This window comes from Cydia fagiglandana, chromosome 22 (genome assembly GCF_963556715.1).
Source record: "Cydia fagiglandana chromosome 22, ilCydFagi1.1, whole genome shotgun sequence".
Classification (NCBI taxonomy): Eukaryota; Metazoa; Arthropoda; class Insecta; order Lepidoptera; family Tortricidae; genus Cydia; species Cydia fagiglandana.
In genome coordinates, this window is record NC_085953.1 from 12,639,126 (window position 1) to 12,655,993 (window position 16,868).

Below are 16,868 nucleotides of genomic sequence, written 5' to 3' on the forward strand. Positions count from 1 at the left end.
ATATCCAATAGATAACTATTTCAAAATCCGAATCGGGCCCTAGGGGCTATTCATAAATTACGTCATTTCAAATTAGGGGGGGGGGGGGGTCTGGACATCGGATGACGGTAGCATGAAGTAGGAGGAAATGGGGTCATTTGAAGCATGATTTTTGGATGATTTTAGGGGGGGGTCAAAAATCGTCAAAAACCGATGACGTAATTTATGGACAGCCCCCTAAGAGCTTGTCAAGGTAATTTGAGCATCAAATCTTTAATGTCCAATAATATAGGTAACATATCAACACATTTTATAATGAATTGAAATTTTATAAAGGTATACACGAATCGAAAATTGTTACCGAACGGGTTTGCAACCCCTGAGGTACCTACATTTATTTTAAAATTGATTTATGTAATTGAAATAATTTATGTAAGTGCTCCCATTTAATTTTGTTGACGGGTAGAGTAGGATAAGGGGTAGTTCGGCCAGTTTAATAAAACAATAAATAATTTTACATCATTTATTTACCTAACGAAGTGTCTAAATAAGTTGAAAAACATTGAAAACGTAAGTACAAACAATAAATAGAGAGACGGTAATCAGTCAGATCGTACAATTACCTAAATGATGATGAAAATTAAAATAATAATCTCGAATTAACCCTTTCATCGCGAATGACACCAAAAGGTCTTTGCAATGCCAGACAATAGGGTAGACCGAGGTGAAACGGATCACAGTGCAAATCGAATTTAGATACGCAAAAGAGCAAAATCAATATATGCAAAAGAGCATTTTATTTATCATTAAAGGACGCTAAGAACAAATTATTTCGTACATTGACCCGCCTGTTCCTATCTACATCGCACCCGCATAATTATTTTGCTGTCCCGCTCGCACAGTGGCATTGACTGCCGGCTAGGACGGGACAGCAATATAATTAGACACGTGCGATAGAGATAGAAACAAGCGGGTCAGTGTACGATATTCTTCGTGCTTATCGTCCTTTAGATGTGTTTGTTTAAAGGGTTAAATATATACAATATTGTCAAAACCGTGCAATTAAATAAAATGATCCATTGAAATTGTCATGAAAAATGGCACAAATTTCGACACAAATTGATGATAAAATTATTAATAGTAATAAATATGGCAAGAACATTTTACCAATGAAAATAATACTTTAACTAGAGCCAGATCAAGAGGCCAATAAAATACTAAATAATTTCGTAAGTCACATATAATATACAAATATAGTTATATTGATAACGCTTCCTTGGATGTAATATAACAAAAGTAATAAAAAGTTGAAAACTTCAGATAGCGACCAGCTTTAATATATTTTCTTCCAGTCAACTAAAGCGCGTCTTTGAGTATTATCAGTATATAAATAATATTTTTCCTCCAAGGGTATCGTTTCAAACTTTATATAAAAAGTCCACTTCGCTAAATACTGATCAAAATAGTGATTTATTAAAAATACAAAATAATTTGTCAATTCACAATCACTTTAATAATTTTAGTTATAATTCAGTGCCTATCTAAGAGGACTATTTAAGAACAGATAAAATCAATATTATTAAGTTTTTATCATATCGAATTTAGACTTTTGTTTTCTGAATATAAAGTCAAAAATACAAGAACACTGAGATTCAAGCTCCAACTCCAAACATATTTAGGTACTTAATTTTTAGGGTTCCGTACCCAAAGGGTAAAACGGGACCCTATTACTAAGACTTCGCTGTCCGTCCGTCCGTCCGTCCGTCTGTCACCAGGCTGTATCTCACGAACCGTGATAGCTAGACAGTTGAAATTTTCACAGATGATGTATTTCTGTTGCCGCTATAACAACAAATACTAAAAACAGAATAAAATAAAGATTTGAATGGGGCTCCCATACAACAAACGTGATTTTTTACCAAAGTTAAGCAACGTCGGGAGTGGTCAGTACTTGGATGGGTGACCGTTTCTTTTTTGCTTTTTTTGTTTTTTTTTTGCATTATGGTACGGAACCCTTCGTGCGCGAGTCCGACTCGCACTTGCCCGGTTTTTTCTAGTGCTTTGAGATAACTCCCAAAGATAGGATGTGTCCGAAATTTGGTAAAGTATAGATACATTGATAAACTTTAAAAAGCAGAGCAAGCCCATGATAATGAAATATGAAAATCACAAAAAAAATTAACTGTGTCCGAATTTTCCGATGTAAAATTTCTTAGTTATTCTATTTTCGGATTTACCCCAACGCACTTAACACGATAACTTTAATAAACCAATTTGGATATATTAACATTCCTCTGGTTTTCTGAGTGAGCTTACATTATTAATAATCATAAAATTTTAGATTAGGCAGCAAGTTTAAAAAGCGATTTTTTTTTACATATGAGCTATTCCTTATTGCACATTATTAAGGCACTTCAAATGCTATTCAGTCCTTATTATATAAAATTGTATAAATATATTTCTATTCTAAATTAGATTTATTTAAGGATACAACCATAGCTTAAGATTATAATTGGCACAGAAAATATAATGTAAAAGAAATCTGACTCCTTTAAAAAATGAAGTAACTCGAAAATGCGACTAATGCATTTGGGTTGAAATGTACTATTTAACAGTTGAAGTTTAACCCAAAATGCACTCAATAAGGCACTTTAAACGCTTAATTGCCCTAAATCAATCAATCAATCAATCAAACTTTTATTGATAAAATATATAAATAAATGCATTACTAATGTTTTATATTAAATAATGTTGTCCGTGATGACACCTACTTTACTATATTTTTCATTGCAATGTAAAAAGGAGCATTCCATGATATTGTCTACTGTTGTCCCATACAAACGCGAATTTTATTTACAGGTATAGGAGTTTCTTTTTCTGTGCGCAAAAAAAAATCAACGCCGAAAAAAAGGTTATAATACTTTTAATACACGAATTAAAATGTGTTTGTACGGAACAGCTTGTGGAATGCTCCAAAACCAACAAAAAGTACCTCTTTCTTATGAATGTGTAGAAAATGGGTCATCAGACTTACATTATATTTTCTGCGATATTGGCAATACGAGACTTTACAACTTTAAAACAGGGTTAAAACGTAAGGCTTTGGCAATCGACGGCTCTCGCGGTATCACTCCATGGTTACTGTAAACAAAAAAACAATATAATGTCATATAATATTGTCTTCGGTCACCGCGATAATTACTCATGAAAACTATGGAAACTGTTTTTATCGCATACGGAATGTATTTTATAGTTAAATTATCGCAACGTGTGGCGAATTTCAAAACACGACCGAAGAGAGTTTAAAATCGAGTTGCGAATTACCTATTCGCACGTGTATCGTACGTTTTACAGTCCATATGGCGCATTAAATGTGCTTATTATAATGGTGTCTTAATGCCACGACTGCACCATATGCTGTACATTTACAGCATTCGTGGTCAACGGGTGCTGTTATGAATTTTACAGTGTCAATGTCAGTGTCAGTGCGAACTTGTTTTTTTTACCAGGGTGCAACAATAGTGGCCTTTTCTCGAAAAGTCGTCTAGAACTCGATTTTCGCGCTTGTCATCTTATATATTTGTTTTCAGGGCATTACACTGTATTCAGTCAATACCATATATTTACCCATATCTGAGATGACATGAGCGAAAAGTAGCAAAAAGTCAAACCAGTTCGGCCTGCCTACCTAGGTACTTTAAACGAGGAATATGATAATTATATTTTCACCTGAGCAGCTCGAACAAGGGTACTTTGCTTCTTAAAAGCAGTGAGCAAAATGCGATTTTGCTCACTGAGTCATTTTGTCTCACTCAGTGAGCAAAATCGCATTTTCACAAAAAAAATGACATTCAAGTGACCTTTATAGTCAAATGTCATTTCAACATGCGGGGTCTAATACAAGTTCGATATACTTGGGTTCTATTATCTCTGTCCCTCTAGGTATGTTCTCACTGCTTAGGGTGAAAATTTTTGTGTACTACACGAGATCAAAGTTATTTACATCTCGTGCACTTTTGAATCCCTTACCACGCTCAAGATTCTAAATTAGATTCACGAGCGTAGCGACGTGAATCTATTATAGAATCTTTCGCTTGCACGGGACTCAAAATAAGCACTCGAAGAAATATCAAACTTTGATCTCTTGTTGTACAAAATAACTATTATTACTCACTACTGCTTTGACATGTCAGTACTCACCACAAATCTATTGACTTTAGTCGCGAACGTCTTCGTCACGCTCGACGACTGTTGCTCCTTCAGAGCTTCGAACTTTTCGCGCAAGCTGCAACAAATCAAACGGATTCATTTTAACCTCCTGTTATTAAATTATGTATGTGTCCTGATTTAACTATGTATGGATCTTTATTAATATGTATTAAGCGGGCCACAGACCATCAGTTTTAACTGCACAGTTTTAACTGCACAGTTTTAACTGCACAGTTTTAACTGTTCAGTCAAACTGTTCAGTTAAAACTTACGTGTGTAGGCAAATCTTTGAACTGTGCAGTTGAAAAATTTGCCTACACACGTACGTTTAAACTGAACAGTTTGACTGAACAGTTAAAACTGTGCAGTTAAAACTGATGGTCTGTGGCCCGCTTTATACATATAATATGTATTATTATATTATAGGCCATAGGTTTTAATTATTTACTTGCGTAATAATTGAACCATCGTTTACTTTTTTGTACATAGACTTACATAGTGTACGTTTGTCTATCTTATTTGTTTTAATTTACTCTCAATTGCTCAAAAGTTGACTGGAATAGATCCCTTATAGGGATAAGTTCGCCTTTGTACATTATATATATTTTGTTTCATTGTAATTTAACCTGTGTTATGTGCAATAAAATGTTTATATACAGACATGCTAAATGTACATTACAATGTACATATTCGTGTAATCTAATTTGAACCTTCCATGAACCAAATAAAGTAGCATTTCTTTTATTTTATTGCTTTTAGGGTTCCGTACCCAAAGGGTAAAACGGGACCCTATTACTAAGACTTCGCTGTCCGTCTGTCACCAGGCTGTATCTCACGAACCGTGATAGCTAGACAATTGAAATTTTCACAGATGATGTATTTCTGTTGCCGCTATACAACAAATACTAAAAACAGAATAAAATAAAGATTTAAGTGGGGCTCCCATACAGCAAACGTGATTTTTGACCAAAGTTAAGCAACGTCGGGCGTGGTCAGTACTTGGATGGGTGACCGTTTTCTTTTTGCATTTTTTTCCTTTTTTTATTTTTTGCTTTATGGTACGGAACCCTTCGTGCGCGAAACCGACTCGTACTTGCCCGGTTTTTAAAACAAACTAAATTCGTTCTAATAAGCTAGTAATACTCATGTATTTTTTTATCACTCGCGCGACATGTTTCGGAGTGCCAGGGGCCCATTTCTCCAACGGTATTAGTCTAATATTATTAGTGTGTTGCCATGGTAACTTATTGACAGTTCGTGGACTAATAATATTAGTTTAATACCGTTCGAGAAATGGGCCCAAGGTCTCAATTTTCAAGCACTAACAGTATCATTGAAGAATGTTAGACCTTTAATTTTTGTTTGACGGATAATAGCCTATGGGGCTTTCATTTCTTTGCGAATATTAACAGTCGACGCCACCGCGCTATGACAACTATGACAACTTGCCTCTCGGGTTCATACTCCGTCCTTACTCGGGCGTGCTTACCTTTGGCGGTCTCGAGCTGCGACTCGCCGTCGTCGTCGCGCTCTATGACGACATGGCCGACTTGTCTCTCGGGTTCACTCGGGCGTGCTTACCTCTTGGCGGTCTCGAGCTGCGACTCGCCGTCGTCATCGCGCTCTATTACGACATGGCCGACTTGTCTCTCGGGTTCACTCGGGCGTGCTTACCTCTTGGCGGTCTCGAGCTGCGACTCGCCGTCGTCATCGCGCTCTATTACGACATGGCCGACTTGTCTCTCGGGTTCACTCGGGCGTGCTTACCTCTTGGCGGTCTCGAGCTGCGACTCGCCGTCGTCATCGCGCTCTATTACGACATGGCCGACTTGTCTCTCGGGTTCACTCGGGCGTGCTTACCTCTTGGCGGTCTCGAGCTGCGACTCGCCGTCGTCATCGCGCTCTATTACGACATGGCCGACTTGTCTCTCGGGTTCACTCGGGCGTGCTTACCTCTTGGCGGTCTCGAGCTGCGACTCGCCGTCGTCATCGCGCTCTATTACGACATGGCCGACTTGTCTCTCGGGTTCACTCGGGCGTGCTTACCTCTTGGCGGTCTCGAGCTGCGACTCGCCGTCGTCATCGCGCTCTATTACGACATGGCCGACTTGTCTCTCGGGTTCACTCGGGCGTGCTTACCTCTTGGCGGTCTCGAGCTGCGACTCGCCGTCGTCATCGCGCTCTATTACGACATGGCCGACTTGTCTCTCGGGTTCACTCGGGCGTGCTTACCTTTTGGCGGTCTCGAGCTGCGACTCGCCGTCGTCGTCGCGCTCTATGACGACATGGCCGACTTGTCTCTCGGGTTCACTCGGGCGTGCTTACCTCTTGGCGGTCTCGAGCTGCGACTCGCCGTCGTCGTCGCGCTCTATGACGACATGGCCGACTTGTCTCTCGGGTTCACTCGGGCGTGCTTACCTCTTGGCGGTCTCGAGCTGCGACTCGCCGTCGTCGTCGCGCTCTATGACGACATGGCCGACTTGTCTCTCGGGTTCGGACTCGGACCAGTTCTCGAAGCGGCCGCGGAAGCTCTTGGTGCGAGCTAGTTGCTGGGCCTGGGGAAAATAACTTACTTAACTTCGGTCCAAACCATAACAACTCAACTAAAACGACGTTACAAACATCAATGTTATTGTCATCAATATCATTGTCTTTAACGGCATTGCCAATTTTTTTTGCGTTGTTGCATTGGCCCCATAATAAAAGTTGTTCAGTATGACCCATGGTACAATAATATACTCCGCCTGGTACTCTCTTCCCGTCTTTTCGTGGTCACGTGACTGACACAAGCCTATACTTCGTTTTTTTTAGCATTAGAAATTAGGTAAACAATCTTGATGTGTCTTTTAATTGAAAAACATTTTTTTTAAATAAGTCACGGCAAATATGTAACAATTATGAATCTAATACGATCATTTATATTCTTCTGCTTTCATAAGTAATAGTTTTTGATTTTTAAAAAGCGTTTTTCAATTAAAAGACATGTCAAGATCGCTTACCTTCTTGCAAGTTCTTTGTAATGCTAAAAAAACGAACTATACGTCATCATGCGACAGCGCTTATATGATAATATGCGATAGCGCTATATATAGCGGCCATGTTATTGTGACGTAGGCTTGTGTCACTCTGGGAAGAGAAGACCATGTTTTATTAGACTATGGTATGACCTATAAAGTCACTACGCAGAGTATGGCCAGTGATTAAAATTTCACCCTGTATTATAAAGTGTATTCTTCCTTACGTGTAAAGCAGGCCACTGACGAGCCTGCCAAATGGATGCCGTTACAATGGATTCATCCAAATGGACGGCATCCAAATATTAAACATTGTACGTTTTTGACATTCACGGACCGATTTTGGATTGCAGCCACGCTATTTGGACTGTTGGAAGGCTCGTCAATGGCCACCTTACTTACGTGTCTCCAACAAACGTGATGTCAACGTGTCATTCCAACACTACGATTCATTGACAATCTAGTAATGTCGTAATGTCAGATGTTTTTAATAGTCGTAATGTCAGATGTTTTTAAATGATCCGTTCGTTAATGTGATTATTGATGAAATTCTTATTAGAAATGATATTTTTCAGTTGCTATTTCATCATCATCATCTCAGCCATAAGACGTCCACTGCTGAACATAGGCCTCCCCCTTAAGGGGGGTGAATGCCATAATCGCCACGCTTGGCAGGCGGGTTGGCGATCGCAGTCGAGTACACCGAATTTGAGGGACGCTGCTGCCCGTCCACCGGTGGTCTTGGACGTGGTTTAAGCACATACCCGGGTCCTGGACGTAGTTTAAGGACATACCCGGGTCCCGGGTTGTCCGAGTTGCTATTTGGGTGATGATTATTGTGTAATTCCAGAGAAAAGTGTAATTCTAGATTTCTAGAAGCGTTTGTTTACATGATAGGACTAAGTAAGTATGAATACACTCTATACTGCAAAACGTAATTCGAGACCAAAAAAAGTAAGACAATGTTGCCACTGCAATAATTTGTTTGTAAAATAGTAAATTCATTTTGATAAATAATCACGCTAAGATAATTTATTTATACTGGGTCAAGCAAATCTTGTCAGTAGCAAACGGCGGCAAATTTGAAAAATCGCGGGTTAGCAACACTGTGTTCGAATAATTCGAAAATCGCGTGTCATCTGTGCTTTATCTGTGGAATGTGGATCGTGAATGACAGCCATCATCTTGTTTGTTTACAAATGGTTTACAATGTTTACATTCTGAATCGATTCTATTTCAAGAGATATTTCTGCTGTGTCACCATTAAATACCAATATATTAAACAAGACTGTGCTTAATTAAAGCTAAGGTGCCTACAATGCCTACAGTGCCAACTGAGAAATCTAATAAAATATGAAAATCCAGTATGACATCTACCTGCTGAAGCAATGATTTTATTCATACATTCTTGTTTAACGGCATAGTCCACTTACAATTTTATTTTGAGATCTTCAAATTAGTTAATCATTTTTATCAACATCACACACCGCTTTTAAATTGTCCGTCCATACGTATTAATAACAATTTCAAACATTTTCAATAGAGAATCCGCGAGTGACAATTTGAATTGACGACATTGACGTACGTGACAAGGCGCGCTTAGCGGAAAAAAGTTTTGGTTCGATGTACATTGTACATTGCTGCTTTTCTTAGCGCAATACTACTCTTTGAGTGTTGCCCTACTTTAGTTTGCTTTACATTGCTACTGACAAGATTTGCTTGACGCACTTTATTAGTTATTTTACTCCTGCAATTTAAAAAAAGTACTTTTAGTTACTTATTTTTACATAAATACAAGACGCGCTAGTAAAACAAGTGGCAACATTTCTTGTTTTTTTGGTCTTAAATTACGTTTTGCAGTTTAGTTCGTTATAATAGTAAGCAGATATACCTGTTTGAGAGCCTCGTCTCTCTCGCGGGCCTCGTTGTAGAACCTCTGGCGCTCGTCCTCGCTGTCCTCCTCGTCGGAATACTCATCCGTGTACTCCTCCTCGGAGCTGTGGCCCTGGTGGGTCTCCTCGCCGGGCGGAGGGGGGGTGAAGCGCTTGAGGGGCTTGGGGCCTGAGGGAAATAATGAGTTACCCCCTTATTCATTAACGTCTACTAAAGTTGACAAGCCGATAATAATCGTTTGTCCCTTTCCATCATACCAATACGTAGAAAAGGGACAAACGATTATTATCGGCTTCTCAACTTTAGTAAACGTTTCTGAATAAGGGGGTAATTATATAATCGGAGATGACCACCATTTATATCAATACAATATTCATTCATTCGTTTATGTATGTGTTGGTGGTCATTTCGAAAATTTACTAAAATCAATTAAAGAATATGAAAACAATGCAATATTTTTTTGCAAAACAAGGAGTTACTTGCAAAATTTGGTACATTATACATGTAATAAAGTCCATCCTCTTAGCCGTCCTTGCGCAGCATGCAAATCTTACAAACTAGCCTAAAGGACCCCGCAGCAAACATAGGGAAAAAGTGGTTTCAGTTAAATCTCACGAAATTTTAGTATGATTTTAATTTGGCTCTCCTAATTATTTTTTTGTATGGGCACAACTCTCTCAGAAGTATACTTTCAGAAATAATCAAGAATATAATTTTCTATTTACACAACATGTTTTCTAAAATCGATATATTGTTATGACACGCACTGATAGTTATTGACGTTATAAGGTGCAGCCAACAACTGTCAGGAGGAGGAATTACGTAAAAATGGTTAACAAACACATGTTTTATATAAAACAATTACATTGATTATTTCTGAAAGTATACTTCTGAGGGAGTTGTGCCCATACAAAAAATTAATCAGGAGGGCCAAATTAACATCATACTAAAATTTCGTGGGATTTAACTGAAACCACTTTTTCCCTATGTTTGCTGCGGGGTCCTTTAAATAATTTTATTAAATAACAATGTTATTTACAAATTATAGCTAAATCAACAACATAATTAATTAATTAATAATTTACACCCACATATTGCCCTCATACATTTCTTTTGGGCTATGAACGCCCTTTCAAAGTTTGCACAGTTACCCCACAGAATTAGTCCGTATCATAGTCGAGAGCTAACATAACCATGGTAAGCGGCCAAGGTCAAAATAGCCAAGGTATATTTCGGGGGATAATTTAATATCACTTTGGTGACAAACAAGCATACGGCCCGCCTGATGGTAAGCCTATCGACGTCTGCAACTCCAGAGCTGTTGCCTGCGCGTTTAGTGGCAAACAAGCACTAGAAAGAAGACATACCCTGTGGCTCAGACTGGACGGAGGGCTCCATGTATATTTCGGGGAACAGTGATTTTAATACCACGCCTGATGGTAAATAGTCACCGTAACCACACCTCGGACACTGGCGATCAAATGTATGAAACAAACGCTTTCCTACGCACACAGTATAAGCTCGTGTAGGTGAACGCGTACCATGCTTGTGTGAGTGAGATAAGACGTGCTAGGGATCTCGCCATTTTGTTGTCAAATTCGATGACCTCAATGACTCAAAACTCATTGCGCGAATTAGGAATAAATAAGAATCGTATTATGCTGTAAGGTGGGTATCTAAGCTCGATTTATACAATAGTTTCCTATTTTGAATCAGTATAAACGAAGTAACAAAATTTTTGTAAGGAAATTCAGGCCACCAAAATATTATGTATGTTGAAAACATGATTTTTTGTTCATATGGATATTGTTTGTTTTCAGTGTGATCTGATAGGTTTTGTAAATATTTGTTTAATAGTTGAATATTTTACGTGGCCTCCTCTGCGCATCGCGTCATCGCGTCCTTGCCAGCCGGTAACTGTGAGGTAACCGAGAGCGGGTGGGCGGCACTTTCAACGGGAGGCAGGGAGTGTCCATACTGTACGTTAGTACTCTTTATTATACTGTGCCGTAACCAATGGACACCAGCGACTCCAGGGCTGTTTTACTATGTTGGCAAACAAGCACTAGAGAGACATACCCTGCGGCTCTTGCTGGCGCTGCTCCTCCAGCTGCCGGAACACGTTGATCATGCGCGAGGCGGTGTGGCGCGTGGCGGCCAGCCCCGTGTCGGGCGCCGCGTCCTCGCTGCGCACCACACTGGGCTCGTGGTATACCTCGGGGGACGGCGACTTGGCTCGCTGGGGACAAATGGGAACAATTTATGAACTGAAATAGAAAAAAACGTGACACAGCCCAGTGGCCGCGGTTAGACACGCACCAGCGTCTTCAGGCTGCGATCAACGCCATTTAGACCACCCAGTCATACAAAACAAAACATTTATAGTTTTTTTTACAAGGGGACAAAGTTGTTGTTTAACCTCTCGTTCTAATATTGATGACCCAAGCAAGCGAAAGATTCCAAAATTCAATTGAAAAGATTCGAAAAATGGAATCGTTGAGAGGAATACAGGACACGAGGGCTAAACAAATTTTGACACCGAGTAAAACACAAAATTTTTCACCACACCAACAGTACCAACACAAGGAAAATACTAACTGTTCTTTAAAATATCAAACAAAATCAAAACCGTTAACCTAGTGTCAAATTTTACTGGTAACCATGGTAACTCCAGGTTAACCCCGGGTTAAATAAATCCTTGACTATATAATATGTACCTGCGTCTGCCTGGGTGGCGTCATGCGGAACTCCTTGCGGGTCTGCTCCGGCTTGTAGGTCTCGAAGAACTTGAAGCGGTCCGTGATGTCCGCGGTCTGGATGTGGACCTCTTCCACTGTGTCTGCAGCGCGGACCACGTCCTTGACTATATAATGTGTACCTGCGTCTGCCTGGGTGGCGTCATGCGGAACTCCTTGCGGGTCTGCTCCGGCTTGTAGGTCTCGAAGAACTTGAAGCGGTCCGTGATGTCCGCGGTCTGGATGTGGACCTCTTCCACTGTGTCTGCTGCGCGGACCACGTCCTTGACTATATAATGTGTACCTGCGTCTGCCTGGGTGGTGTCAAGCGGAACTCCTTGCGGGTCTGCTCCGGCTTGTAGGTCTCGAAGAACTTGAAGCGGTCCGTGATGTCCGCGGTCTGGATGTGGACCTCTTCCACTGTGTCTGCAGCGCGGACCACGTCCTTGACTATATAATGTGTACCTGCGTCTGCCTGGGTGGCGTCATGCGGAACTCCTTGCGGGTCTGCTCCGGCTTGTAGGTCTCGAAGAACTTGAAGCGGTCCGTGATGTCCGCGGTCTGGATGTGGACCTCTTCCACTGTGTCTGCTGCGCGGACCACGTCCTTGACTATATAATGTGTACCTGCGTCTGCCTGGGTGGTGTCAAGCGGAACTCCTTGCGGGTCTGCTCCGGCTTGTAGGTCTCGAAGAACTTGAAGCGGTCCGTGATGTCCGCGGTCTGGATGTGGACCTCTTCCACTGTGTCTGCTGCGCGGACCACGTCCTTGACTATGTAATGTGTACCTGCGTCTGCCTGGGTGGCGTCATGCGGAACTCCTTGCGGGTCTGCTCCGGCTTGTAGGTCTCGAAGAACTTGAAGCGGTCCGTGATGTCCGCGGTCTGGATGTGGACCTCTTCCACTTTGTCTGCAGCGCGGACCACGTCCTTGACTATATAATGTGTACCTGCGTCTGCCTGGGTGGCGTCATGCGGAACTCCTTGCGGGTCTGCTCCGGCTTGTAGGTCTCGAAGAACTTGAAGCGGTCCGTGATGTCCGCGGTCTGGATGTGGACCTCTTCCACTGTGTCTGCTGCGCGGACCACGTCCTTGACTATGTAATGTATACCTGCGTCTGCCTGGGTGGCGTCATGCGGAACTCCTTGCGGGTCTGCTCTGGCTTGTAGGTCTCGAAGAACTTGAAGCGGTCCGTGATGTCCGCGGTCTGGATGTGGACCTCTTCCACTGTGTCTGCTGCGCGGACCACGTCCTAGACTATGTAATGTGTACCTGCGTCTGCCTGGGTGGCGTCATGCGGAACTCCTTGCGGGTCTGCTCCGGCTTGTAGGTCTCGAAGAACTTGAAGCGGTCCGTGATGTCCGCCGTCTGGATGTGGACCTCTTCTACTTTGTCTGCAGCGCGGACCACGTCCTTGGGTATGAACGGCTGGGGAGAATATATTTCAGTTAAAATAATATTTTTAGAGCACCGTACAAAACTTTGTTCATTCAAATGTGTATTAAACCAAATTATTATTTCACAGATGAATACCATAATTAACCTAAATACCTATATAAATACTAACATAAATCAATAAATGTGCTTAAAATCTATTTATTAAACTTCATGTTTTTATTTAACAACAAAAATTCGATAAATATCTAAAGCGAACGCGTATTTCAAGAGATTATCACGTTATTGCATTAATCTTACACCATATCACTACATGACTACACCTTATAAAACAAAGTCCCCCGCCGCGTCTGTCCGTTTGTGTGTTTGTACTCGTATGTTCACGATAAACTCAAAAACTACTGAACGGATTTACATGCGGTTTTCACCTATAAATAGAGTGATTCTAGAGCAAGTTTTAGGTGTAAAATTTTGTTAATCCCTGCGAAGCCAGGGCTGGTCGCTAATATGATTTAAAATTGGAAATCAAATATCATTTATTATCAGGCATCTAAGGCCCATAGATACATACCTTACAAACTAACATACATACAATAGTAAAATCTTAAAAGCTAAAAAAATATTTCGGCGATACGGCGGTAAAGTCGCATATTGATTTTCATGACACAACTTTTGTCTTTTTTTAAAGTTGACAAAAAAATATAAAAAAAATCACAATACTGCGAATATTCAATTTAATTTGTACTGTAAACAACTAGGAAAGAAATAGAGAAACTTAGCGAATAGATTCAGGCGTTACTTAGCAAAGTAATATCCATATACGGCGGGAAGAAGTTGATAACTCGAGATATTTTGTTGAAGAAATTTGAACTTAAAATAAAACTATATAAGGTTCAAATTACACGTAGCGCGAATCACAGACCAAAGATGGACAAAACGGGTAACCGAGTGGATGGGCCCCACTGGCACAGTACAAGAACGCTGGATAGACGAAATTCAAAAGAAAGCTGGTAGAGACTGGATCTTGAAAGCGCAAGACAGGAAACAATGGAAACTGATGGAGGAGGCCTTTACCCTAACTGGGGCCATGTGACACTCACGCATAAAAACTATAATTATTTAATTGTTATATAACTGTTTAATTGTATTTATTTAATATGTTTTGACTATGTAGTTACATGGCAATAAAGCCTTTTTTATTTTATTTTATTAAGGTTCAAATTTCTTCTATTTTTTCCCGCGAGTTATCAACTTCTTCTCGCCGTGTACGGATATTTTGGTTGAAATTAATAGAGAAACTTACAATTTCCTTCCTCCTGGGCACTTCCTGCGGCGGCGGCGAGGTGGGAGTCATGTTCTTGGCGTTGGCGTCTAGCTCCAAGAAGATGGAACGGGACTTCTTGCCGATACCTGTTCACAAACATACATTGTATAAGCAACGGTCCGACATATTTTTATTTTATTTATAAATACGTTTACACGACATTACAGTAAACCAATACGTCGTGAAACTAATACTACACATAACAATTGATACAATTTACATTACATGTCACACTCGGATAACAAACGTTACGCACTCGAAGGCCTAGCATCCATCACCTCACAGAACCTCAAGCATTCGTTTCTCACAGCCGCCCATCGCCATGCAATCAGATCGCATTCCGGTGCTGACGTCAAGAGCGCATTAAGTAGAGAGAGAGCGCGCGGCACTGGCGAGGATATAAGATCATAAGTATCATAACAGCAGTGTTATATATCTTCCTCGCGTTATTTTTGCCACAGCTCATGAGAGCCTGAGGTCCGCTTGGCAACTAATCACAGGAATTGGCGTAGACACTAGTTTTTTACGAAAGCGACTGCCATCAGAGGGTAAACTAGACCGTATTGGGATTAGTCCGGTTTCCTCACGATGTTTTCCTTCACCGAAGAGCGACTGGTCATCAAGTCAAGGGTATCAAGTGATATTTCGTACATAAGTTCCGAAAAACTCATTGGGCCGGGTTTTGAACCCGCGACCTCCGGATTGCAAGTCGCACGCTTTCACCGCTAAGCCACCAGTGCTTCAAGCAGTATTATGTAGGTAACTATTCTATTTTTTTAATGCTGACTTCTAGGAAAAGATCTACAAAGCAACATATTTACTTTGATTTTATTTATCATTCTAGGTGTTTCCTGCTTAAAAAAAACCGGCCAAGTTTAGTGCAAGTCCACTCGCGCACGAAGGGTTCTGTACCATTAACCATTACGCAAAAAACGGCAAAAAAAATCACGGTTGTTGTAAGGGAGCCCCATTTAAATATTTATTTATATTATTATAGCGCCAACTGTAATACATCATCTGTGAAAATTTCAACTCAGAGAGACGGACAGTGGAGTCTTAGGGTCCCGTGTTCACCCTTTGGGTCATCATCATCATCTCAGCCATAAGACGTCCACTGCTGAACATAGGCCTCCCCCATGGACCTCCACACGTACCGGTTGGAAGCGACCCGCATCCAGCGTCTTCCGGCGGCCTTAACAAGGTCGTCTGTCCATCTTGTGGGTGGACGTCCTACGCTGCGCTTGCTAGTCCGTGGTCTCCACTCGAGCACTTTTCGACCCCGTCGGCCATATTCTCTGCGTGCAATGTGCAACCCTTTGGGTACGGAGCCCTAAAAATTACCTTCGTTAAAGAGCGCCTGGTCGTCAATGTCCTTGTTCCTCGGCGGCTGGTTCTCGTCATTGAAAACCTCGCCGTTCTCGAAGCGCTGTTTGATGGCTCGCGACTTCTCCGCGTCCAATTCAAGCTCGCGAGCGATCTTGTCCGCCGACGTTACAGCTGGGAATAGTAATAACGATATTGAGACACGTCTTACCAATAACATCAATCTATCAATAATTTGTATTATGCACAAACAAAACATCCTCCAGACTGAGCATAGTCGCGCTACCCCCTCTGCCACGCATACGGTAATTTTACTCCATGTTCGAGTCAAAAGTGTCTTTGTGTGACGTCCGTGTCTTTGAACGGACCAATCACGGCACGGGACTTCGCTCACCTCGTCCCGCGCACCCCCGCATTTTTGGCATCATCGGTTGCATGAAATAATTGCTCTAAGCTAGGTCTAGAGAATTCCTAGTCTATGGTATTATGTATATCTGGGTGTGCTTTCCTTAAAAAAATCAAAATGCTTACTTGAAATAAATAAACTTGAAATGTTTATCAAATGTAAAATACCGTAAAATTCGTATGCTCTAACCCAGCGGTTCTCAAACTTTTTGGTGACCCCTTTTGGAAAGCCAAATATTTAACGGCGCCCCCAAATTAAAAAGTTCGTTCGTCGCCATTGAACTGTGGACCAGACGTAGAAGAGCTGGTTTTTAATTTTTTTCTCGTGGAGCCCCTACAGAGGCTTTGCGGAGCCCTAGGGCTCCGCGGAGCATTCTTGGAGAATGGCTGCCCTAATCCATGACTTATGTTGCTTAGAAAGGGAAAACTATAATAGAGGCATGGGTCTCTATTGTTTCGCAAATAGTTTTATGTCATAATATATTGTTTGCCCGAATTTTCGTTAGTCATAATTGGTTTTTCTCAGAAACGCGTAACTTTTCAGGATTTCCATAAAACAAACCTAACTTAACCTAACCTATCTATAGATTAAC

At 41.1% G+C, this 16,868-nt stretch overlaps 1 protein-coding gene across 1 annotated transcript in view; it reads right to left on the reverse strand.

Moving 5' to 3' along the window:
* Window positions 1–488: 488 nt before the first annotated feature.
* The window catches only part of LOC134675473 (uncharacterized), a 43,892-nt gene continuing 27,512 nt past the window's right edge, over window positions 489–16,868 (reverse strand). Inside the window, exons 10-17 of the mRNA XM_063533742.1 lie at window positions 15,889–16,044; window positions 14,527–14,633; window positions 13,101–13,256; window positions 11,175–11,334; window positions 9,094–9,263; window positions 6,607–6,743; window positions 4,180–4,264; window positions 489–3,120 (exon numbers count right to left, since the gene is read on the reverse strand). Coding sequence (XP_063389812.1) covers window positions 3,118–3,120; window positions 4,180–4,264; window positions 6,607–6,743; window positions 9,094–9,263; window positions 11,175–11,334; window positions 13,101–13,256; window positions 14,527–14,633; window positions 15,889–16,044 — 974 coding nt within the window. The 3' untranslated portion in view covers window positions 489–3,117. The remainder of the gene's footprint in view (window positions 3,121–4,179; window positions 4,265–6,606; window positions 6,744–9,093; window positions 9,264–11,174; window positions 11,335–13,100; window positions 13,257–14,526; window positions 14,634–15,888; window positions 16,045–16,868) is intronic.